The sequence below is a fragment of the Spodoptera frugiperda genome, chromosome 25 (genome assembly GCF_023101765.2).
Source record: "Spodoptera frugiperda isolate SF20-4 chromosome 25, AGI-APGP_CSIRO_Sfru_2.0, whole genome shotgun sequence".
NCBI classification, from domain to species: domain Eukaryota; kingdom Metazoa; phylum Arthropoda; class Insecta; order Lepidoptera; family Noctuidae; genus Spodoptera; species Spodoptera frugiperda.
In genome coordinates, this window is record NC_064236.1 from 14,691,631 (window position 1) to 14,717,872 (window position 26,242).

Below are 26,242 nucleotides of genomic sequence, written 5' to 3' on the forward strand. Positions count from 1 at the left end.
TCCAACTGCGTAAAATTAATTGTGACGTCATTTTTGTGGACCCGTATTTTCCGAAAATTATGTGACTGTTTACACAACATATTATTATATGGGTTGTATTGTATAACGTAGCAACAGTACGTCATTGTTTTACCTGAGATGTTATGTAAGGCTTCCAAATAAACTTTGAACTCACTTCAGCCTAACATTTTAAAATGATATTCATTATTTCATTAACATTTACTCAATGTGAAATAAAATAATAATTATGAATGAATTGAATATAAACGTGAATCGAGCTTCTTAAAATTAAAAGCGTAACTAGAGGTCGAAATTAATTACCGCATTCATAAAAGACAAGTGGACTGTTTACATATTATTAGGTCATTGACCGTTTCAGTGGTTAAAACTACTTACACATGCATTTATATAGACTTACGTCATACGTTTTCGATGTAACGTTCAAATTATTAATTAGTTAAAGTCATTGATGGTTTTTTTGTTATATCTGTTGTTGATTCGTGAACGTCATTTTGGATGAGATTTTTGTATGAAACGTGTTCTTTTTTTGGACCTATTTAAAAATGTTATTTTTCTATACGGATTTTATTTTAACGGTTCTTGCACATAAATATAAAAGTTAATGTTAGTGCATAGTTTTAAAAGTCATTCACTAGATGATAAGAGCTACATATTAATTAGTTTATAACACGTTTAAGATATAGAAACATCAGTTCCCTAATACTAGGTTAAGTTAAATGTACAATTCCTTGTATAAAAAGTGCCGATGGCTGTAACTAAGCGATGGTGACGGGACTTGACAGTCGACACACCCACGCAACATATGGTATCAATGAACCTATCATACAAATGGAAAAAAATTACATTGTAACATAACATCACGACTTTTATTCCCATCAAGGTAGGAGAAGGTCATATGCTCTTCTGTCTGCCCTTGGAGCAGTTTTCGTCAGTTACTAGGGAATAAACCAATTTACTGGGCGTTTCATTTTACGTATATAACTAATTGCACTATACTCGACTTGAGAATCAAACCTTTGGTTTTCTTACTCAGTAGCCGTGCTTGAGAATATTCGAACTTGTGAGGATGTTTTAGAGGATTTGTTAAATCAGGGTTTACTCACGTATTTTAATGGAGAAAAGCTCTACCAGTTTCGAGTCACAGTGGGACTCTTTATCATGATCGTGCTACTCTACTCTAAAGCAGGCTGCGCGACGTCGCCGCGTCTGCGTACACTGCTCATGATGAAGAGTCCCTCTGTACTCGAAACTAGTAGAGCTTTTTTAGTTTAGTATGTCTTGAGATAGTTCTTATAAAAATAAGGCTTTATGCATATTATTGCTTAGTTCCTATAATCAGTTTGAGTTTGAGTTAAATAAAAATTATCCTTGAACGTATGTTAAATGGTATTGTAAATTAAATCGTATATGGTCGAATTTCGACCACTAGGCGACCACTAGTTAATCTAAAAATACTAATTCTCCTTTGTTTTCTACTTCATTTAGCTTTGGTTAATTCTTGTTTGCCCAAAGGTATGGATAGAGAAATGTACATGCACAGTTAAAATAATTGTACGTAGAATTCCAAATTTTGTGCTATTTGTTTCAAATTGGAAAGTAATATATATTATATTTATTTTGATCTCGGTATAACTCCTATAAACAACAGCCGTATACATATAAATCTAATAATGATAATAAAGTAACTTATTTATACAAACTAGTCCATTCTGTTTTCGCCATTCATGATATAATAGTTTCATATAAATAGTGGGCGAGCTCTACTACCAGTTACGCTACAAATCGTTGAGATTCGCCCACGTCATTCATTTGTTCGAACAAATAACTCTTGTTTTGATTCTAGGCGTGTTGTTTATAAACTCACACCTAATACAAAACAGTGTGACACTATACTGAGAAAAATAGAAGAAAAATATCTTATTATCGCTTTTTTTTTTCTTAAGTTTACCTGTTAAGAATCGAGTAATAATAGAATCTAAGAATCGGAATTAAACACACTTGTAACTGTCGCATCGTCATGAAACTTGGCTAATATATCGACGGTTAAAAAGAAATAGTGTATAAGCGTACATATTGAGTCAAAAATTGGTCTGATGATGGAATCCTACGTAAAATTGTCCGCTCTTTCTAATGCGCTTACTCTCATTTCTCTACGATGACATTTTTGGCGTTTATACCCTAGCAAAAAAAACATTTTCCTATGACATCATAATGATTTAATTTAATACGTTTCGTATGATTAAAAGCCAATTTTAAACTAACTAAAACTATAATGTATCCCGTTTCGACAAACCTTTCAAAACAAAACAGAAAAGATATTGTAACGTTGCTTTGACTCTGAGTCCTACGAAGAGTATCCATTTAAGTGATCAGGATTTGCCATTGTATTAAAATGATTCACCCTTTTTAATCCTGAACTCATAAGTATATTAACGTAGGTAGCGTATAAGTCACGTCTGGGCCGCAGTTTCATTTCATTAGGGCTTTCAAATCCTATTTTCTTCTTTGCTTTGCATTGTCATAAGTACTTATCCACTCATATTGATTTATCGAGAGCTTGTTTGTAGAGATATTGTCACTCTGTCTCCTTTTTAAATGTTTCTTTACATTGATGTAAAAATGTTTATGCCTTCAGTTTTAGTGAAATGAAATTGGTAATTAAATGATATTTATTTCTGTAAATAGGTTATAAAATAACACTTTTACACGTCAATATTTCAAATAGCTAGATGAGGCCGGCATTTCCTATCCAACTACTCTGAGAAGAAATGCCGAAACAAACTCAGAGGTCATAGTCTCTTTTAAAGTCCAGACAATGAAATAGAGGATAATGTGAGAGAACCGTGCAAGTTGATTCTGTAGTGGTCTTTAGAGGAAAGAACCACAACAGTATGAGCGGACCTGTTCAGATGGCAGTACGCATGTGTCAGTTTACAATCAGCTCAGCTACGGCTGTTGCTGAATGATCCGACGAACAATACCAACCAAAAGAACATTTGGGTAGGTCTCGTAAATGCTCATACTGTCAGAATATAACTTAACTAAAAGTGAAATGACTAAGCAAACTCTCGCACGGTCCTCAAACTAACAATTTTTAAATTAATATGTTAAAAAATATTAAATCATAAAAAACAATCATATATATATTAGCAATTTTGAACATAAACTGTGCAATGTGCATTCTGAATATTAAAAGAGTCGGCTGCCTTTTATCTTGGTTAAAGTATGTACAACCTCACATTATAAATGGAATTTTGAGAAAGAGCTTGTCCTACTAAGATTTATTAATTCATTCAGTAATTCCTTAGTTACGATGTCATTATAGCTGATTCCATTTCCACTAGTACTACTGCTAAGCTATGTGTATCAATGAATATGATTGGTGGTACCCTAACGCATTCACAGCAACGTAGCATAGCATATCCCTGGTGGAAAAGCATTCTTACATCGTAAATTGCATTACAAAATTCTATGGGAAAAAACTAGCAGTAGGAGGTGGTTAGGGTTCCAGGCTTTTACACACAAACACAGGTCCTTCCTATCGAACCAGAAGGCACTTCAGAAAACAGATAAATATAAAGCAATTTATTTAACAACCTAACAAAAACGGACTTCGTAGATAAATATGTCATATAATTACGGTTACCTTCCCTAAATATCCGAGAGTAGTGACAATAAATAAAGCGTTAACGGGCGCTCGGTGAAAAAAAAAAACGTTTCCTACTACAGTAACGGGAGCGAAGTAATAAGGACCCATCTGCTTGGTTTCATGTGGCGTCTCCTTTTTAGAGATCGGCGCCATTAAGGAGTTTGTGGTCTTGGGATCCGAAGCTCCCTAAAGTCAGAGAGTATTTTCTCTATATGCACAATTTGGATGTATTTGTTTTTTAAATATGTATTATAAGTACTATTTTTGAGGCCCTATTTTAATATGTTGATAAGTATATCTAACATAATACCATAGCCTACCACCATTGTGCCTATTCATAATGTGCAAATCACCCAAAAATCCGTTTTAAAGGTCTATTAATACAATATTCTCCTTATTAAAAATAAAGAAGCTAGAGTGCCCATAAGTGTTTTAAATATCCCATCGGATGCGGAACCCTCTCATTCGAATCAAAGGTGTTTACCTTTTTTCGTCTTTTGTCTTAACTTTTCTACCGAGTGCACCGTGTTATACCGCCATAAATTTAGTATAGCGTCCCTTCCGTGATTTATTTCACGCCAAAATATGTGACATTTCTTATTTTATTTTTTTAAGTATCGGACAGTTCGAGTAGCGTCCACGATCGTTGATAGGGTGGGCGCGTTCCAGCACCGCCGGTAGTTGGTTCAAATACTTTTTACATTTTTTATTTTTTCGACAACAAAACGGCTTTTGGAGGTGACTTTGTTTTTTTTAAACGTGACAAAAGACAGTTTGGGATCGTTTGTTTGGTCGGTTTCCATTTGAGAAAAGGAAAAGTTGTTGCCGATTGTTATAGCTTCTGTGTATGCTTATATCATTTATGTATGCGTGTGTTCGCGATGACGGGAAATATTTTAGTAATCATGTTGCAAACAAATACTTGTATTTTGCTCTCGGTGTATTTAGTGTGTATAGTGGTTATACGGACAATCATCTGAAAAATATTGAGATTGAATTTTCGCATTCATCATTCATCGCGAGTGAACTTTCAGCCCGTGTGCGGCTTTCCAATTAGGGTAAATACAGTGTAATCCAGAAACAAAAGGCTCATTACGAATCATACAACTATTGTTCCGAACAACATTTATTTATTTATGTTTTATCATAATAACTGTATCATTCAATTTCAAGAGGTTATGCTCTGCAATGCAATTGAAATGTACTTTATCAAAACAAGAAGAACATTAAAACAAATAGAATATTGTGCTGCTACAAGTTAAATGTAACAATATCTGATTGCAATTTATAAAATTATTGTATTCGAACAATTCGATCTTGGAGGACACAATCACATTTTATTACATATTATTTAAATAAACAATGAACTTAAAGGGAACTATAATAGGCGCCCGTGTTCTCGTTTATGGCCATAACTGTCATTACAGTCAGTAAGCACGTCTGGGAAGCCAGAAGTAAGGTTTGTGTATATGCCCACTCTCCTCTATTAAGTTTTTATTGTCGTACACTCCACACGTAAAACTTCACGTGAACTTGAACAATTTACGAATAAATAATAACGATTTTATTATATTATTATAATAAGCTAATAAAACTCTTTAAACTTTCGAAACGGCTATTGTATTTCTATAGTTCGCAATCGTGCGTAACAATAATGTATTTGATATAAAATATCATGTTTCGTAGTGTGATAGTTCAGAGCCCTTCTGTCCTACGAGACTGCCATTAAACTCTGTTTTTCTTTCAAGTCCAGATCAGCATGAATTCAATTTTATTGTTCGGTGGCAAATTTATATTGTTCAAACATTATTATGTTTTATTTACATTCGGAACGTTCAAGTTTTATTTAAAATGTTCACGCTAATATTGTGTTTAAAGCCGATCGCCTATTCCAATTTCTTGGCTCGATGCAAAAGCCATGTTATATGTGATGCAAAAAACGAATATAAATATAAACAAATAAAATATTATAATTCAGTTTTAACCGATTATAACCGGCTGTAATGTTATTTATATTTATTTGTTTAGTTTAATCGATTAAGGAATATATAAATATATTTTAAGTTGTTTGTATATTACGGTGGTTTGGGAACTTCTTATCGTTTTGGTGTTGATATGTAATAGGTGTTCATGTTAAACATATTGCAATACTGTTCGTAATAATTAAAACAATGCAGCAATTTTTATATTACAATATTGTTACAAGGGCTCTCCTAAATTGATATGAATTGCGTTAATCTATACACCCAAAGAAAGGAACAATTTTATATGAATTTAAAAGTACTGTTATATATCTGTCTACTCCTAAGGCATATTGCCTTATCATAGCATTTTTTAATCAAAGCTTTGAAGGTAAAACTACATCAAACAAAATTCAACATGAAAATGTACTAAAAGAAAAATATATTAACCATTTTGCGGACACGGTAATTGAAATAGCACTAACGCCAATCACCAGACCAAAGACGGTAATCAAAGGAAAAAATCATAAAAAATACATTTGTCATTAAAATAAAAATGATTTTTCATTTTAAAAAGCTTTGACCACTTTATAGAGAGGAGAGAGGTTAGATACGTTCGACGTATAGGTACAATGTGAGACATTATGAACTGCACATATTAAGGTAATTATATTTTGGACTAGTATTAAATGTCAAAAATAATCCTGCTCTTTTTATAAATTGTATATTATTTTATGTAAAAGATTCACTGTTTGTTATAATCCTGCTCTTTTTATAAATTGTATATTATTTTATGTAAAAGATTCACTGTTTGTTATATTATTAACAAACAGTGAATCTTTTACAATAAATTGCCTATTGCTGTACACACTTCATATTGTAGATTGAAAAAATAAAGCATCCTTTGCAGACAAAATTTAGTGAAAAACTACCTACAATTAAAAAGCTTTAATTGGAGTTTTCTAGAAATAAATACAATTTTTATCCAATTACATTTTCTCCAAGTATTTTCTTTTCCTTCAACAAAAAGAAGCACAGATTTCCTTCCGATATGTGCACTTTACAAAGACTCACAGTGTACGCTGTACGTCATTCTCCTAATGTGAGATCCGTGTACATTTTGTTACCGGCGTTACCGTGGTTATCTCTACTCGGACATCTGTATAGGTGGCAACACTAACATTATTGAATCAGTAATTTATAGCGGGGCCGAGGACGAATTAAGAAATTTTCGGTATAAAACTAAGATGTTCACTTTATTTGTTTATTTTTTGTTTTGTTTCAAGATGTGAATGAGTTTAGGGTACTTTTGTTTCATTCCTTTTGTGAAGATCGATTTTGTTTGGAGTTTTGGGTGTGTAGACATTTAATGTACTAATGCTGGTGCACGATTAGGTTCTATTTTGAAGATGTTTTTGGATTACATTAGTAATTATAGAACTAATGCTGAGGCAAATAAAGTCCTTATTGTAAAGTTATATTAGTATGATTTTTGCGCGTCTGATTAAACCAAGAAAATTTACTCTAAGACCACCTCTTCAGTCTTCAGTCTTGGTTGCAATGTTCTTGGCTTGGTTGAATATATATTTAGGTACATTTTTTTGATTTTGGTTTAATTTTTGGTTAGTTACAAATATAAAGTTAAATTAAAGTATAAAATAATATTATTCAGCTCTTAACTGTCTGACGTCAATGTAGAATAAATCTAAAAAGAATAATAACTAACTACTAACTACTGCAGCTTACACGTGCCGTCCCCTCGTTCACTAATTCAGTCACCTAGTAAAGAAAGCCAGCAGAAACTGTTTATATTGAAGTAAAAAAATAAATAGGTACCATATTTACTTAGAGCAACACCAATGTACAGGTCTTATTCTTATATTCGTATAACTCCGGAAACTGACAGTAATCGTGCATAATTAAATAATCTAGCTAAGTATATAATAACATAAAAAATATACATTAGAATATTTTATTTCATACAGTTTCATTCATAAAGTTTGCATTGTTTTATTGTTAACTGAAAAAGAAGGAAACGTGGATATTTTTTTTGATCGCAACGCGGTCACTCACTTTATAATGTATTTTTTTTCTATTTTTTTACATGAAAACAATTTTATAACGTTAATTTATGCCAATACCTATATAAAAATACATTCGTGGACACATTAAAAGCAATGTGCTCATAAAATTTTTGTTTAGCCCGTAGGGTGCCGTGTTCCATAGTGAAGCGACAATGCCTTTGTCGATGAAATTTTATTAGAGCTGTGTAAACTCTACGATAAAATTATGTTATACTCTTATGAACCCAGAGTTTGTATTGTTCTTATATTCATAAGAACACTGTACTTTTCTGAAAGTGCAAACCAATCATAGTTTAAATTCTGACTTATATTAGTATTATCAATTATATGACATACATTAATTTTACAATAAATCATTTTTTTTTACATATTTTCACATAAACGTGTATTCACAGTGGTAGCAAAAAAAAGTTCATTTCACGAGGAAACAAGTCCGACACGTATGATTGATAATGTCGATAAATAAATTTAAAAAAGTATATTGTATCACAGTGCACGTTAAGCTCATATATACAATAATTTTAACCAAATATTTCTCTCAATTTTCATAACTCGAAAATACACAGTTGAAACGCCAGCTAAAAACTAAAGACATTAAAATTAACATTTTGTAACTACGCTCCTCACTATCTCATAAACATTTAAATATTTCGTCGTGATATCAATGTACAAACGTACGTTTGATATCTATCGTCTCGATATAACTCCAAAGTTTTAGTACTAATAACATGAGACTGGTCTGTCGTATGATATACAGTCCCCGGTAGCACCCCCCGTAGCTATGTTATGCGATACGACACATAACGCCGACGAATTTAATAATTTTACATTTTTAATCGTGGCGACGACTCGAAAAATATTTAAGCATAAGATTCCTATCTTATAGACTTTCTCAATGTAGACCCTTTAAGATTTTAAGGTCAGTTGCGTGAGGCTATAATTATTTTCACTTAAATTTTGTTTGTATTTACCGAAATTTTCGCCTGAACTGTACATTCGGAATGTGCTAAAATGTTCTTAAGGAGCCGGTAATCTGAACCAAATGGTTTAATTAAATTTTATTTTTTCTTTTAGAGCTCATACTGTAAAGTATTACATTTTTTATACAAAAAAAAAAAAATAGTTCCTCCTTATTTGAAAATGGTATAAGTGCCATTAGGCCTCTACTAAAGACTTATTAAAGTAATGAAATAATAAAGTACCTTTCTGTCTACGATCATGTCTGAGCTTCTCAATTATTGATATTACTAGAAACCTACAGGTCTCTGAAAAAAAGGTCCGAAATATATTCAATATTAAGACTACGAATCCGTAAGAAGAATTAATCATCTATAAATAGAACGAAAGTAATTTTAATAACAGTTTATTTTAGATTCTCTCTAAAAGTTTTAAAGACGCTGTTTGTAAAGATGCAGTTGTATGGCTTCCTCCGTAGTTTTTGAAATGAAATTGTTGCCACCTTGTTTTTGCTATATTTTTATAGTAACAATTATTAGTTTTGATTGTGTTATATTTTTGGAGCATCGTACCCGGGCCGATTTTTATTTTTTTATTAATTTAATAAAAAGTACCTTAACTTTTAGATTAGCAAGCTTCTACAAATAGGATAACGTAATTTTGCACATGACAACTCAAGTAATAATCTATCTGGTGGGAATTCGCGCTAACTAGAACTGTAAACAATAAAAATGTAATAATTACTGTTACAGCTCACAACTTATTATTCAATTTCATAGCTCCAGAGCCGAATTAATAAAAACAATAATTCTGTCATAAAGAAACATACCTATTACCTTCATTACCGCGGTCAACCACTTCGGCGTTTCGTTTTTGCTATTACAAAAAAAATGTGGCCACCGGACGAAGTGTTATCGTTAAGGAAATCTCCTTTTTTTTCTTTCGGCCTTAAAAACATGAATGGTACGTACGATTTATGATATCACAATTCTTTTTATAACCCACCCGGTATTTTTTGTTTTTTTTTTTCGACCTGCGTTATCTTCACAATTTTGTGTCTCAATCTATTAATAACGTCTTCTTTCAAGACGCGACGTTTTGTGTCGATGTTTATCGATAGTTGACGTGTCAGATGGTAGGTACATCACTAGATCCGTTTTGTGATTGGTCAGATTTATGGGTTGAGATTGTTATTGTTTTAATTTAGTGAGTGTTTTTTTTTGTTTTTCAAAGATATTTGCAGAAGTGAAAATGTTTCTTTTTACTTTGAAGATTTTTTTCTTAGTACTGTTTTTTAGACGGGTCGTTTTGGTAGCAATTACTAACATTACTGGGGGTTTAAAAATTGCGTGTGTTATTATGGTCCTGATCTGGTAGTGAGTTGAGAACCCGTCATTATAATGCACAATTGTTAACCCGACGCGTTGCTGTTCATGTTTAACCTTAACACGCCATCTGAGCTTTGAGAGTTGCCGCCGTTCAACTGTTGAATAACTGCTGTTTACTCTAGAAACATATTTTATTACTTTACTATTGCGTGATGGTATTTGTTGCCTAAATGATATTAATTTCCCGAATTTCACGAAATGTCATGTCAAGAGTTGCATTTTAATTTTCTCATTCTAAAGTCAAAGATTTTACGCGTAGATTTTGTTCTTAAATTATAATGCCGTTTCCCTAACATCTGAGGACTTAAAAAAATTGCATGTCTCACTTTCTGTTTGCGGAGACCGTATCATCAACTTGGAGCACGAACGCCTCAGGCTGCGTTGGACCAACCAGCATAGCTTGACCTTCCTCGCTCCCCTTGTTAAAACACATTTATGGTGAAGAAGGGTGTTGACATAGTTTTTGAGAGGTCTTCCTTGATTGGTGGGAGTTATCAGTGGTTGTGGAGTAAATCATGTCGAACAAACACAGGACGGGCGTCAACGCTGCGCATCGCACGATCAGTGTGAATTGTGTGTTTTTATGTTCGCTTACGCGTTGTAGGGTAAGCAGGAATTTAAATTTAGTGTTAATTTTTATTATCAAGAAACATAATGGGGAAACAAGAACCATACTAGAAAACAAATTTTAACGTATTTTATGTAGGTAAATTAAAAACTAAATACTCTATAAGCTACTAAGTCCCTGAAAAGTATGTACACCAAATACGTAAAAATAACATTACATATAACATTCGGCTCCAAACATAACAGTTTGCATTTTAAGAAATGGAAAACTGCACGGTGCGTTGGTACGCGGTTCGTTTTACGTATCGGTCGCGGCCATTATGTCGCGGCTACGGGCCCCCGCATAATTACTTACACGCTAATTGTTCCGACTTCGGAACGCACACTTGCGGTTAAAAATAAATAAATTGTCAATTTTGAATTTCGAAGTATTAAAGTCAGAATGTCATTCGATATTTGAATGTAAATGACGGTTGGTATTACGTGTTTTCGTACTGGCCATGCAGATAAATGTCGCATGGTCGTTCAATGAAATATTATTTTTCGGTAATTATAGTAAGTTAAATTTTTAACGATAATTCTTTTTATCCGTTTTAGAAATCAAAGAACCGTATGTTTTGCTTTACCGTACTGAAGTTGGGTAGGTATGGTAAGGAAAAAAGACGATTTTGTATACATAAATCCTGTAAAAAATCGAATGAAAAATTTGATCACAAAGGTTTTCGTTTAAAATCTTCATTAAAACATAAAAGCGATAGCAAAGAAAAATCAAAAATATCAACTGAAAACTGAACATGAAAAGGAAATACATTTTTGTGTAACCTTTTGCACATAAAGGAAACAATTATCCTTTGCATGCGAATTCTGATCTAGACAGTAAAAAATCCCTTTTGCAATTAATGCTTTATTGGAAGCTTAAAAACAAACTATCTAAATTAGTCAGTCGGTTCTAGAATCGATTGACTAATTTAGATTCAGTCGGTTCTAGAACCGACTGACTAATTTAGATAGTTTGTTTAGTTTTAGAACAGCTAGCTGTTCGGTAAGCACGTTTTCTACGCTAAGAAAAATCAAACACAAAATTACAAAAATCAGTAGAAAACTTAAAAAAGAAAAATCTTTTTAACGCTAAGCAATTCTCAAAGCTGCTATTCGTAGCTTCGCTACGCTGTTCAACGACTGTTTACATTAAACGATATTTTTTCAAACCAATCGAGTAGTGTAGAAGTCGCCATTAAAAACTCGTTTAGAGAGAAATCTAAAATAAAATAAATAAAATTAAACTTGGAGAAAACTTCTCAAAGGTTGTTAGAAAATTAATAAAATATATAATTGAATATTGCAACACTGCACACAGTGCAGATGAATTGATTAAGAAAGTAATTTAGTCTTTGATTTCAAAGTACTAGGTACTTCGATCAAAGGAATAAGTTTTTCAACGTACGATAAAACATTTTCATATTACAGCAAGAGTGCTTTTATAAAAGTACTTCATCAATTACTCTCTATAAAGTTAACTAACTGTTATTAAGGAAATTGATGATGTAAAATTAAAAAATGCACTTTTTAATATAATTTTCTATTCACTATTAAACTCTTTATTTTTTCATCGACTAACCAGGTTTCCTTGTAACTTCATTTGCAATTCCGGGATGAAAATATGCAATGTTAAACTTTTAATTCACAAAAGCCTTTGAACATGGCTCTGTCAATTAAATTCGCTGAACGGACTACATGCCACTGTGTATCACCCTCTCAGTATTCGGCATGCAAAATGCTAGCAACTCTCGGTAAAACGTCCATTCTATACACGTACACAATGTTATAAAATGTGCTCTTTTCTGATATAGCATTATTATATTATACCACATATTATTATTAGTAGGACATAAAACTTTTTTGCGATAGGTACTAAGATGTTTTACCATTCCAAAATGAAATTCATGACGTACCGCTGTAGGTCGAAAATTCTTTGTTGGACTCTCACAGACAGCTCCTAGTTCACTTCAAAAGTAATTATGCAAAGGTTATTTTGGAGCGTTCACAGGAATTCTTGACTAATTGTCACTTGTCAGTTCGGTATCAAAGTTGACGAAAAACAAAATGTATCGACATACGATACAGAATAACGCTCGCAAAATACCGTAACTTGGTCAGATAAGATTACGTACAAACTGACATCCGAGTTGTTTACAAATTAAATTATTCTGTATCAATCACAACGGTTACCACTATCGCTCGTCGTAATTCCGCGACAATTATACTTAATGTATTGCCAAATCCACGATTGTCGCTAATACTGGTTTGGTTCGCTGGCGCGCTGTCCGATACCCTTAACCGCAAATCTCAAAGCGTTTCTGTAAACATCGCAGTAAGTTTCGGTTTATTTATTAGCAGCATTTATCGGTCGTTAAAACGAAGTCGCGGCACCGTGCCGGCTCCGTCACGGGGACGTCACGGTTCGTATTGTAACGGAAAACAATGCGGCGTGCGTGTTACGATCGATTTATGACTGTAGGCCTGCCATGCGTGCGGATTTTGAGCGGACCCGGTTTGACGCCGGACTTGAAAGACCGCGCAAATTGAACTTCTAGATTTGTATATGCATTCGTTTTTTGATACGTTTTCAATTCCGATGTGAATAGAATTTTTCGTGCAGGTGTTAAAATATTGAGAGAGGGTAGACGCTTTCAATCATAGGACGGAATGAAAATCGAATCTCGCTTGGGTCACGCTCCTATGGCGAAGCTCAAAGGTTGTTTGAGCAGCTCAAAGGTTTTTTAGTCCGATGACTTTTGTATTATTTTTAGAAAATTAAGGGCGTCCGCGTTTTATGAAATAACATGGTGGACTAGCACGACGCTAATGATTGACGATTCTTTGATTTTTACGTCCTTTGTTTGAGTTTCGCCGCGTTTGGTTGCAGTTGGAATATTTTAGACATTTTGTTCTGTTTTCTCGTCCTTTACTCCCCTTGTGTTAAGTTGTTTATGTAACAGTGCCTTTCACTTGTATATCGCGGATTTCAGATTTATAAAAGTATCCAAATAGTTTGGATGTAGATTGTAAAGTGATGGGAGGGTTTGTGAATAAATTATTGTTACGTCTCATAAAATGTTGTAACGAGTGCTATCTTATTTAGATTAGTTAATAAAAACGTAATTTGACTGAAAAATCGTTTTAGTTGTAACACAGACAGCCAATTAAAGAGTGCGTACATTGTCACTGAGTAAATTCTAGTCAAATAAATTTATGAGAATGCAAGCATTACGCGGATATATAAATGTATTGTATATACATAATATACTTTTTCCATACAAAATTATCTTTATAGCCGTTTACGACCGTAATACAGACAATAACAATTAACATAATTAAATATAAACATGTAAATATTGGCATTATCATGCACTGAGCAGATATAAAAACAAATTACGATAATTTCGTATATTGATAGTTGCCGATCGAGTTTTTCTGCTACACTTACATAACTGTATGTAGATGCAACATGTGTTTTGCGAATTATGCGATGCGAACGACTTTAATGTTGTTAATAATTCGTTTTTGTTTCAATGTGTTAACAGCTAAAGCTAATTATTTGTGTGCTAACATTACCTGTCTATGTTTTTTTAATGTCCACAGAGAAATTTAAACAACGAACCCTTGTTCCTTGTTTAACTATCCCTGTTGGCAGATTTTTGACTTTCAATTGATTAATTTTAATTATTTTTGGAGGACACAAATCTATTTACGGTTTACTTAGGTAAATAGATTGAATATGAACCTTATATAAAGTGTTATTGTGCACAAATTTGGTATTTAGCAGTGTAACTATTGCTCAATCAGATCTCAACCCGGAGTATTTGGATATGGGGTTCCGGGGCGGCGCTGGTCTGGGTTCATCTTCGCGCACCAAGCGGATGCGTACCAGCTTTAAGCACCACCAGTTGAGAACAATGAAGTCGTATTTCGCCATCAACCACAATCCAGATGCTAAAGATTTGAAGCAACTCAGTCAGAAGACAGGCCTTCCTAAGCGAGTCCTCCAGGTAATATACGTTTCTAATTAACACTTTTGCTGCCCATTCTTTCAACTCTATGCAGTACTGACGTTAGTGTATCAAGTATAACTTAATATATCGTGAAACATCTTCGATAGATTTTCGACTGTAATACAAAATTTTAGAGTGGAAAATCGGTTATAGAAATTTCACAGATTGGTTGGATTAACATTAGCCATGACTGATCAGTGCTATCACGTCGAAAAGGCAACGAGTATTTGCATGTTGTTGAAAGAATTTAAACTCTTTTTAATGTTTTTATTTGTGTATGTCAAAGTTTGGTTGCTCAGACGATTGTTTTAATATTTATTTACTGTTTTGTTCATTATTCCATCAAAATTATTGTCTTTGAAATAATTTTGATACCTATTTACCAAAACGTCGCTAAAAAAATTGTAATCGAAGATTTTGTTTTATGCTTCTTGATACACTTGTGTTACTCCACAAAACAAAAACATAAATCATTATTGCATCTTAATCAATTCACAACAACTTTGATCTAAACAAACAACACTTTTCAAAATTATTCAACGGGTACAATGTAATCGATAGTATCGGTAATATAGTATCGATTTTATATTCGGAACTTTACAAATCGAGAGGTGTTATTTCACGCGTAGGTAGCCGCCTCATTAGCATACTGATCAAGACGTTAAAATATGCTTGAGTATGATTACAACCAATATTCGAGATAAGATACCTGCTTCGGAATGTTCACTTCTACATTTACAAAAGTTCCGATGTCGGATGTAACTTTCTTTAAAATCTATGCAAATAAACCCGGCCCGTTAAGCCCCATAATTAATTCCCTAATTATTTTCCATATCCACTAAAAATGCACAACACTAGTCCATTTAACATGGAAAGAACACATGAAACGAGCTTCCATGTCTCAAATAAATTTCTGTTATTTATTACATGAACAAACAAAATTATGATTATTTAAATGAGGTGAAGACATAAAAAAGGTTTCTGAATTTTATTATTATCAATCAAAGTACGTAAGCAGTGTAAAGTTGCCATTAGTCTCAAATGTTAAACTTTAATCGTTCGTTTATTAAAATGAAGTTCTAAAACTTCACTAAAATCCGACAGACGAGACCTATAGGCGTGAATAACATTACGATTTCGGGATTAATCAGCATATTTTAATGAAATTAAACGTTATAGCTCTGTTTGGGTGAGCGTAATGAAAATCGTTAGTTTTAATGCATTCTTTAAACCAAAACAGCTTCGAAAAATATTTAAAGGCTCGTTTAAACCTCGTTAAATCCAGGGACGGTCAGAAAAATGTAATTTTCAAAAGTTTAATTGACACACAAAGATGATTTTATCTTGTTGCGACATCACAAGTGACAGTATATGTATACGTACGTATATAGAGGTGCTAGTATGTGAGTTACAATACAGCAGTGACTCAAACCAGAACTCAAGTGTGTCAAACGCATAAAATAAGTCTTAAACAAACCGGTAGTTGAAAGCTAATGCGAATTTAATGTAGTCCCGATACCGCGTCGCTTTGCTCAGTATCGACTTATCAACATTTTGCATTGCGAGTGTTTTATAAGTTGAATTTTATTTATTCGTTTTCATCATCCGTTTTTTTATCATCACTCGTTTTGACGGCTGACGACTGGTATTACTGACTTGTTTTAATTTATAAACTGATAAACTTATATACGAACGTTCGAAAATTTGAAACACTAGGTGTTTCTTTACAATTTCTAATAACTGTATTTCTTACAGAGGTCGCCAAGGTAAGTATCTAAACTATATCATGCCTAATTTGTTACAATTTATGTTCCCTCTTCGGCAGGACAGAAGATAAGGTAAGCTTATGATAAAATGTCTTCGTGATTTACCTCATGACAAGGATGTCAACATGATTGGTTTCACAGAAATTGCGTGTTGCAAGCACAAAATTACACATCTCGCAATGGTAATTGTGGCGTTATTATTGACCGCTATAATCAATGTTGCCAGGTAAGTTGGGAATTTTGTGAAACCGAACTTCAACCTAATGAACAAAAGTGAAAGGAGAAATGTCGATTGAATGATCAAAAGCGTATTTCGCAGTTCACGCTCGGCTCGAAAAATGTTGGTAATTGTTAAAAATAAATTGTGCTTTTGTTATTGGACCGCGCGGGGATACTTTCATATATCATTTAACCGACTTTCCAAATGTAAACAGCCTGTATTATCGTTGCACTTAATTTTCTTTAATATTTATCAACGTTTTGTTCCATATAAAAAGATGCTTATAGGTACATTCGGAGTGGAGTTGCGATTCCGATAAAGACGGCAAACATTGAGTGCATGAATGAGATAGTATGAAATAAATACAAGTAGAAAATGTTTATTTAAATCGTGGAACAGGAGACATAGTTGTGCGAGGTAGCGATGTTAGTTGGGCGCGTAGAATTGTAGGAATCAGTGTTTTACGTGTTGTTTACCGCGCACAAGACCGAGTGGCCAGCCGCCTTTGAACTGAGATTATAAGTAGAAGAGTACACGTCGGTTCGTCTTCGCATTTAACACTGTATATTGCATTTAATTTGTTTACCATAGCGGCACTTTAATGTAGGGCTCGACAAAGCGCTACCCTTTGTTCCCGCAATTACTCAGGTACCTCGAAAAAATTCTTAAGCAACACGTGCGCTCGTGACGTCATACCCTAACAGTAGGTACCGAATTGGTGTAGTTTTTGTTTGTGTAAATGACTGGTTTGAAGGAGTGGTGCTTCTTAATTCCAAATCCGTTTTTTTGCTCGATAAATAAGTAAATATAGATTTTTATATTGATTAGATTTAATTCTTATAGCAGCGTGTAATTTAATACATATTAGCTATTAATAGAGATAAAAGATTTTATACAGTTGTGTCTTAAGTATCTACTTCTGTTTTGTAGATATTTCTTCCATTAATCGCCAATAATTTATTGATTTCTTGATTCATTTGTCAATATTTGTGCTTCAGTGGCCCCATACGCGACGGATCGATAATATTTTTTATCAGATGGAGCTTATTGAATACGCAGAACTGATATAACCATTTTGCTTTCCCAGCAATTGCCATTCACAGATTTCGTCTATAGGTACCTTTGAAATAGTGGGACTTTGTAAACGATTTTCAACCCTATTGAGATTTCCGTAAAAAAATATATTTTTGCAAGAGAGACTTTTTTATCAACGAAATTCACTTTGGTGTCTATGTGTCTACACTCATGTCAGTTATGGTACTCAAAAATGTGATTGACAGACAAAGGAACGTCATCGCCATCGCTGCCGTCCAGGCTTTTGATTGGCTGTTTGTTGACAGTCCGTTCCAATGTTGCCAGGTGTCATTTGTTATTATATTGCCAGTAGCAAAAATAGTAGCACAAAGGTATTAGAATCGCAATTAACTGAGATTTCCTATTTGCTATTCTCTGTTGTGACGTACCCAGTAAAGCTTGTTATATGAATATCTAATCCGTCAGAATTTTCAAAATTTTGCTTGTAGGAAAAGTAACCTTGTGTATGAATGCACAAAGTCGGTTTACCTATGATTTAAACGTCATAAAGCCGGCGTCTAACATGGAATCTGATACATTCATTGTTCAGCGTTGATGGTTTAGTGTTAGCTTCGAAGTGATAGCATCAGATCTGTTACATGTCACTGTTTACATTCAGCTGTCAAGATGTCATCTGTCAAATTCTAATGACATTTATCACACAATCAAATTAGTATCTCTTATATTCGTGGAAGCAAGGAAATGTATTGTATTATATTGTTATATATACATATTATTATACAATGGAATAGCTGATACTGATAGGTTTGACGTTTATCTGCCATGACTGTGTTGGCATTTCAGCCCTCAAGCGCTATTGTTGTGACAGGAGTATCTAATGATTTATTGATTTAGTTACATACATAATCCACTGTTTAAATCAAGCTTGTATAGGTTTTACTGACGTGTTCAATTTCGAACAAAGTAAGCCCAAGTAATATACTTGGCCCTTATTTGGATCTTCATAAAAACAGTAAGCTCTCCCAAATGTTTTGTTAGTCTCTGACTGTATATAGCAACCTGTCTTTATCGTAGCCGACCCGATTTCGATATCAGCAGCATAAATATATCCAGTCAACCAATTATGCGAAAGGCCCCCCTTCCCCTCGAATATTGATCGAGATTTTTTTCCAGCAAAAAGCTTTCGAGTCGTCGTCGCCATACTGTGAAGATAATATCTTATTCGTTTTTGCGCCTCGTCGCACTTTCGGCTGTACGCTCCTGCGGATAAGTGTTTTGTTTTACCTTTTCCCAACTTCATATCGTCGCTTTAAAATCTATTTTGTTTTTATTACTCGATAGTTCTTAACTCTGTGGTTGCACATTTTTCTGGCTTATGACGACAAACAACAATTCGAGAGGCACCAAAGGATTTAAGAAACTCGATTTAAAATTTTAATTAACCGTTTAATGACTAGACTAGGTCATTTTCGTTTTATTGCACTGCTATATCGGGAGACTTATTCACTCACTTGTTCAATTGACGTACCCCAAAGGTCTTTACAACTCAATTCAATCACAAGAAACGGCATCAAAGAATTATAGGCACCAATAAACTCATAAAAACCGCTGTCGATGGCGCAATGCCGCAGCATAAAAAGCTAAGCATTTTCAGCTATCCCTAAATAAAACACGACGCGAGGGGCTGAAACCAAAAGATTTATGTCTCTCACCTCTCAAGTTATTTACGAGAATTACGAGACTAATTGCTTTTGATGACGAATATGAACCTTATTGCTGTGTACATAAGAATGTGGTGCAATTAAAGTTGGCAAAGACCTCAAAGGCTGGCATTTGAGTCCACCTTTGGAGGAGAGATGCAGCGGATTGGAGAGTTGCCCCTCAGTTTTACCGCTTTCTATGTTCGGGTGGTGTTTGCCGCGTCGCTGCCGCGTACTTGAAGTTTCAGCCTAAAGAGTGTGGCGTTTTAAACAATCTTTGAAAAGTCTTTATGAATGGCTTCCATTTAGTTCAGTCAAAGTTGAGAAAGTAGTACTCTCGATGTGTTCGTGTGTATTGGAGAACGTACCGCACATCCATTAAACACAATGAACGATTCATATCTGTGAAATCCATTGTTGACTTGTCGATACATTACCTACCACTGAAACGATAGTCAGATATAAAACAAAGCTTCGTGGAAAACCTTTCATATCTGACCTACAACAATGGAATCACGATTTCATTTCAATGCAATGCAAGCTTTTAAGATTTCCGTATCAAGTCGTTATTGTAAATGTAAATGTTGCATTTCACGGAAACGCAAAATTGTTTCAGTGTTCCGCGTGAATATAATTTGAACAATATTTTTAAACGGCACTCACAACAGGTGCGCTGGCCGCCGTCTAATTGCCTCGGGCGCCCCCATAATATATAGACGCACTGTCACCCGAACCGCGGCGCAGGCGCATTTAGAACAAACCACGCCATATATCTCTCCTTGCGTCCGCAATTACGTGATTTGTCACTCCACTCTCCTTTTTTTTCTTCTTCGTTCTGAAAAATGACTCGAGTTCAACTGTTCAAGTAGCACAGACGTAATTAGTCGACTGAAAAAGTGCCTTTCCCTGTTCTCTTTATTGTGTGATCAATTCACATAGCTACCGTGTTTAATCGACATTTAAATTTATCTCAATCGATTAATTAGTCGATTTCCAATAAAACCTTATTGGTTATTTTTATTTTTAACGGGTTCTGTACTCGACTGTTCGATTTTTAAATGACATATTTTTAATTTCTCTTATAATTTATAGATACAGAATGATATTTAACATTAAAATGAAATATTAATTTCCCATTTATTCAGCTCGGAAAGTACGTAAACTAACATTTACTTTGCCCGCAAAAGTAGAAATACTGCAAAATAAAATTGAAATGAGCATAGCGCGCAACATTATTTGTTTATTTCAAAATAAATAACCCTGCACGAGTGGTTTTATTTATTTAACAACCATTGAAGATATATTCGATATGAAAAAGCAAAACGTCTAGTGATGTATAGCGGCACTTCTTCCCGATCTCACAAAAATTAATTACACGTTGCTATTTTTAAAACGTTTTCATGCCATGATTTCGAACACTATAAAGATGCTTCTTAACGGCACACAAATATCCCGGGCAAAGGCGATGGCTCACAACCCTCGCAATTAGTATCGGATGGTCACACCTTGACGTTGGACCGCGTATAATTTTACTTTCTAAGTACATTTTGTGACAATAATAAGCAAATTCCCACATACAACTTTAAACTTTAATACTCGGTATTAAAGTTAAAAATTCTACACACAAATAAGATCAAATCAAACAGTCTAGTAATTAGTACAGGCGCGCTCAGCGACGCTCCGTTGGGCAGATAATTTCCGCTGTACGTTCAAAAGACATCCATTTGTCATTTGGGCGCGCGAAGTCGCACAGAGCGGACGTGCCTCTCCCTACTTAATTTATTCAAATATTATTTATTTAAGGAAAACGGGACTATTAATCACATTTCTACAGTTTTTATTTACATACGCGGAATGCGACTCGCTTTGATCGTTCAAATATTTATTAGAGGTCCTTATGCGGCATTTTACTTACACAGAAGGTACCTAATTAAATAGGGTGTAAATTGGTAAATTATCAATCGTTTGTGTAAGTAGACCGGTGTGTTTGATTTTCTTCAGTTAATTTGAAATTATGACTGATTTGTTTGGCAACAAACATACTAATTTGTATGTGTTATAAAGTTTCGTATTTGCATTAGACTTATTAAACACTTTTTGTAATTACAACCTTTCACGTAAAATTAACACCTTTTAATAGTTATTAAATATTTGTTACACTCAAGTGCTATTTGCGTCGCCATTAGGGCTTTCTTTTACGCAGTTTTAATTGAACGTTGGATCATAAATTAAAAATTAACACTTGTAGATGTGGTAATAAGATAGTAGACAAATGAGCGTGGGGCGGTTCTAATTTGCGGTCTAAAAAGCGGAACCGGGCCGCTATGCCGATGTATACACATAGTATGTATAAGAGCTTTATGTATTGGACTGAAATAGGAGCAAGTATTTACATAGTTGACATAGCATGGGTACTCTATTAGAGGTTATTTTTGCATGCGGTCAAGCAGCTGGTGTTCATTTGGAACGCATTACGAGTACAATTGTTTCAAACAGTTTACAATAATAGTGAGTTCAGTATCCCACATCTGGCTTAGAATTCACGAGACATATTACGAACATTAATATTGAAACGACTTTATTACAATCGTTCTGTTACAGTGACGTGACAAAATGACTTAATTTGCGTCTACCGTTCAATTACTTGCGTAGTGTTGGCCCATGAAATGTCTGCAATCAGTCATCTGAAGTTTGAGATCAGACGGGGCAAGAGCTCAGTTGCGATAAACTGTTGCGGGCAACTTTAGTCTTAATAGTAAACATCAATTACAGATCTTAATTACCTACTAAAAGGCCAAGTTCAAAAGACTAGACATGTCTTATTCTCTGAAATATTTGTCAATTTTTTAGCAATACTACAGAACATATTTTTGCGAAGTAAATTTAAAAATATGACGAAAATGACCAACCGAACTCGTTCTAAGCCAAAAAATGAAAGCAACACAGACGTCAATTAATTGCATTTGCCCGTGTATTGAAGCGCGGCGTCGTGTGAACTGGTGCTTAATGCCCATAATTTCGTCTCATTTGTTCTAGGGTACGAGGGGGCAATTTGCAAGCATCGGTGTCATTGCGCAGCGGTTAGAGTAATGGGCTGTGACGCCGAATGAGACATCAAACACCGATAGGGTGGAGCGCTTTTGTAGTAATTGTTTCACTGTTGACTTTCGGCAACTTTCTTTTTTTTGTTGGCAACTTTGTTGCTGTATTGTTTCGTAATGTATTGCGTTGTGTGAACTCGGACTTTGTGTTTAGGGGTGAGGGTTTATTCGATTTCATGTCGTTGGTGACAGTTTTAAAAACACTTTGGATAAAACGGGACATTAATTGAAATTTTCCATAACGTTAGTGGCTTCTACGTAAGAATAATGGTTATTGTAGCGCACATTTCCCAAACAAAAGCCTTCATATTTCATAGCACAGCATTCGCGATACCTATGTAGATCCAAACGTAGATTTCTAACAAAAGTTCTCACTCACGTCTCGGCTGCCGGACGAAATGTTCGATCATCGTTAAAGTATAGAGATTCAACACATTCTGATATTATTTAACATAACTTCAACAACAGTAGGTACAAACACGGGTTATAAATACTGTTCAAGATCATTCAGTCAATGTCTGGCAGCAGCTACCGTACCGCGGTAGATCGTATCTGAATGACAAATAGTTCCACTGTTGTATTCCCTAGCATTTAGCTACCACACACACACATATAATATATTTATAAGCTCTTCACTAGCTAGAAGAGCAACGTAAAAATGCAAAGAAAAATCTTTGTTTTGAAATATTTATTCATGTTTTTGTCTCTAATGGATTGCCTTTTTAACCGTATATTTTTCATTAAAGATTATTGAGGTATATTATATTGATTGATTGTGCAAACAACATTGCAATCTAGAATGTTTTTTGCTTAAATAAATGTTCATATTTCGCACGTAAACATTAGTTTTTCGTTGTTATGAAAATACTCGAAAGTGTACCCTTCAGATTTGTACGAAAGCAAAGATACCTCGTGCATCGTTTTAAGTCCCACTCGTTGACTGCGCTCCCCCGACGTCACTTGAAACTTGAAATGCAACGTAGAATTCCACATACAAAAACATTACAACATAATTTATAACATAATTTCTCTCGTTCACTAAAAACTTCAGCAAGAACATATTATTCACGAAAAACATCTCAATCTCAGTTTCGACATAGATATATGTATCTCAAAAATCTGACAATCCAATTTTTCATTGACCATAAATCATTCGCATCATTGAGCAAAAAATCGAAATACGCTCTTAAATAAATAAAAAAATATACATCGTTAACACTCAACCGCTGAAAAATTACTCGCATGAATATTTTCAATTGTCTTAAAGCGTTGTTGGGTGGAACATATTGAGTCTTGTGTGTTGGTTGGTAAAAGTTATTTTCGTTTGGCAGTCGTGCGTGACGGTATAACTAATGATGTGTCCGAAGTAGTGCTTATTTATTCGAAATGTGAGCGAGAATAGCGTGTCGTGTTTTGGCCTTTGCCTCGTACGTATGTGATAGAGATGGTAAAGTCGATAGCACATCAACCTATACATTTTTATTAAATTTCCCCTGTAGATTTTCGACGTTAAATTAAAACCAATAGAGTTGAAAATAAATAAAATAGATTGGGGTCATTTTACAAGCTGTTATTGTTTTTCATCGTTGTATTGTGCACATTCTCTTAAATTACTTCTTCTAAAATGTTCTGCTTGCTTCCACTCATGCACCAATCACTACTCGAACAGGAACCTTTTATATTCAAACTGTGACTACATAAACGAGACACGTTCAAAGACAATATGAGAAAATATTTTCAAAATGTTCATGCTGTTAGCAGAATATTTTATATTTTATTTTACTTCTTCGCAATCGTTGTTTATTTGAATTTACAATATTGTGAAATATAAATAAGTCGGTATGCTATGTCCCATTTAAAGTTCTGTTAAAGAGATCATAATTAGATTGTTAATCCAAATATTATATATAGATACACTTAGATACTCCTTCCTTTACTGATCTATTCCATTTGGAACAATACCCGTTCATCAAATTATCAGTTAAGCAAACTGAAACTTAATACAGTGGAACAAGGACATTATTAATGCAGGCGAAAGTGTTGGAACTTCTAGTTGCACAACTATATCGGTAGCTAATAGACTGGTAGCCAGAATAGATTGAAGTGTCAATGGTACATCGTAGAACATTGTCATTCGCTGCGCAGCATGTTTCTACTTTCTACGGACCACCTAGATGGCTTTATCTCTTCGTGACAACGCGCAGTCATCAATCCTCCCAGCTCATTCTCTAAACTAGTGTTGGACGATGTCGATAACAAAATATCGACTTTTTCCATTCGATATTTGATTGCGATTGCCTAGTTCGATATTTTTATTGTGTTACTCTTTTAAGTAACTAGGTAAAGTAAAATATTTTTTTATAAAACTTGTATAATAGATACATACGAAATATAACTCATAGAATAGTACTTTTTTTTATTGAAGCTTAGCGCCGAATTTCGATCGGCTAATTTCATACCCAAATTTGCAATTTAATTCTCACGAGTATAACTTGAAGGTATTTAAATCAACAATATTAAATGACAAACAAATTTCTTAAGACGTTTCCTTTGCCAAGTGACATGCACTTAGTTAGATGGACCTGTAAATTATTAATTCATCTAATTTATTACAAACAATCCCTCGTTAATTACCGATACTAAAATGATCATCTTACTTGCTCGGTTAATTGGTATGACATTAATTTCTTAATTTTTATAAATGATTCGTATAAAAAGTACTTTACCTATACCTTTTAAAAATTGTTTGATCATAAGAAATAATATTATTTTATCACTAATTACTTAAAAAAGAAGAAAAAGAAGATAATGTCTTCTCAGTTTCGTTATCGAGTCACCTAAATCACATCACTATTCGAGGGGCAGGTCTCGGGCGGACTCAACGATTAGTCACAACAGAAGTTTGTAGACTGCTGTGAAAAATTATTTGTACAAACCCACATTTAATAATTTACTCATTTTAGTTGACACAAAATTATTTAGTTTTTTTCAACTTAGATTTTGTGTGTTTATAGAAAATCACTATCTCACCATGCATTTGGTCTACCTAATCGTATTTTACAAAATATATTGATTAAACATAACAGATTTCATAACGTATTGCAAGTGAAATTTGAAAATTGCCAATGCACTACCATTCTTTTTCTTAAATAAATTTTTGTATACCTTATCACGTAGGTAACTAATCCCAAAGTTATTGAACTTTTCGCTTTTTCTGTACAATCACCAGTCGATCGCCACTTCAGGGCCAAGAAAGAAACGAGCATCTAAATTTGGCGTAAGGCAACATCGGCCGCCATGACGTGGGGGGCGGGGCCAATGCGCGGCCGCGCGTGATTGGTCGCTAGATTCGCGCGCTCTTGCGCCGTCTTTGCTGAATCCTCAACGTGAACATTATACAACTTCGGATAAAGTTGACCAAATCGTCGAGGTTTATAAATATGATCGTCATAAACCGTATCTCATCCGCTTTTCCTTCGTAAGCATATTTAGTACAAGTACCAATGCATCAGAATGTTGTGCCTGCGACGCGATGCTCAAACAGTCACGCATTGGCCGAAGAACTTGCTAATTACAGATTATATCTGCTCTTCGGAACGCTCAACGGTGGGCAAGAACGCAATCACGTGCCACAAAAACAAGACGGTCAGGAATCCAGCTTCCGCGTGCAATGCAGTCGGACGGAAGCCAGGACCGACCGCCACAAAATTTGGAACGCGCTGAGACTTTTTCTCTGCGACA

At 34.2% G+C, this 26,242-nt stretch overlaps 1 protein-coding gene across 2 annotated transcripts in view; it reads left to right on the forward strand.

The window, feature by feature from the left end:
* Positions 1-26,242, forward strand: part of LOC118270869 (protein apterous) — a 103,646-nt gene that overhangs the window by 74,320 nt on the left and 3,084 nt on the right. Inside the window, exon 5 of one of the 2 annotated variants that reach the window (XM_035586767.2) lies at positions 14,474-14,676. The exons of the other annotated variant lie outside the window; for it this stretch is intronic. Within the exon in view, the coding sequence (XP_035442660.2) occupies positions 14,474-14,676 (203 nt within the window). The remainder of the gene's footprint in view (positions 1-14,473; positions 14,677-26,242) is intronic. 2 annotated transcript variants of the gene reach the window in all.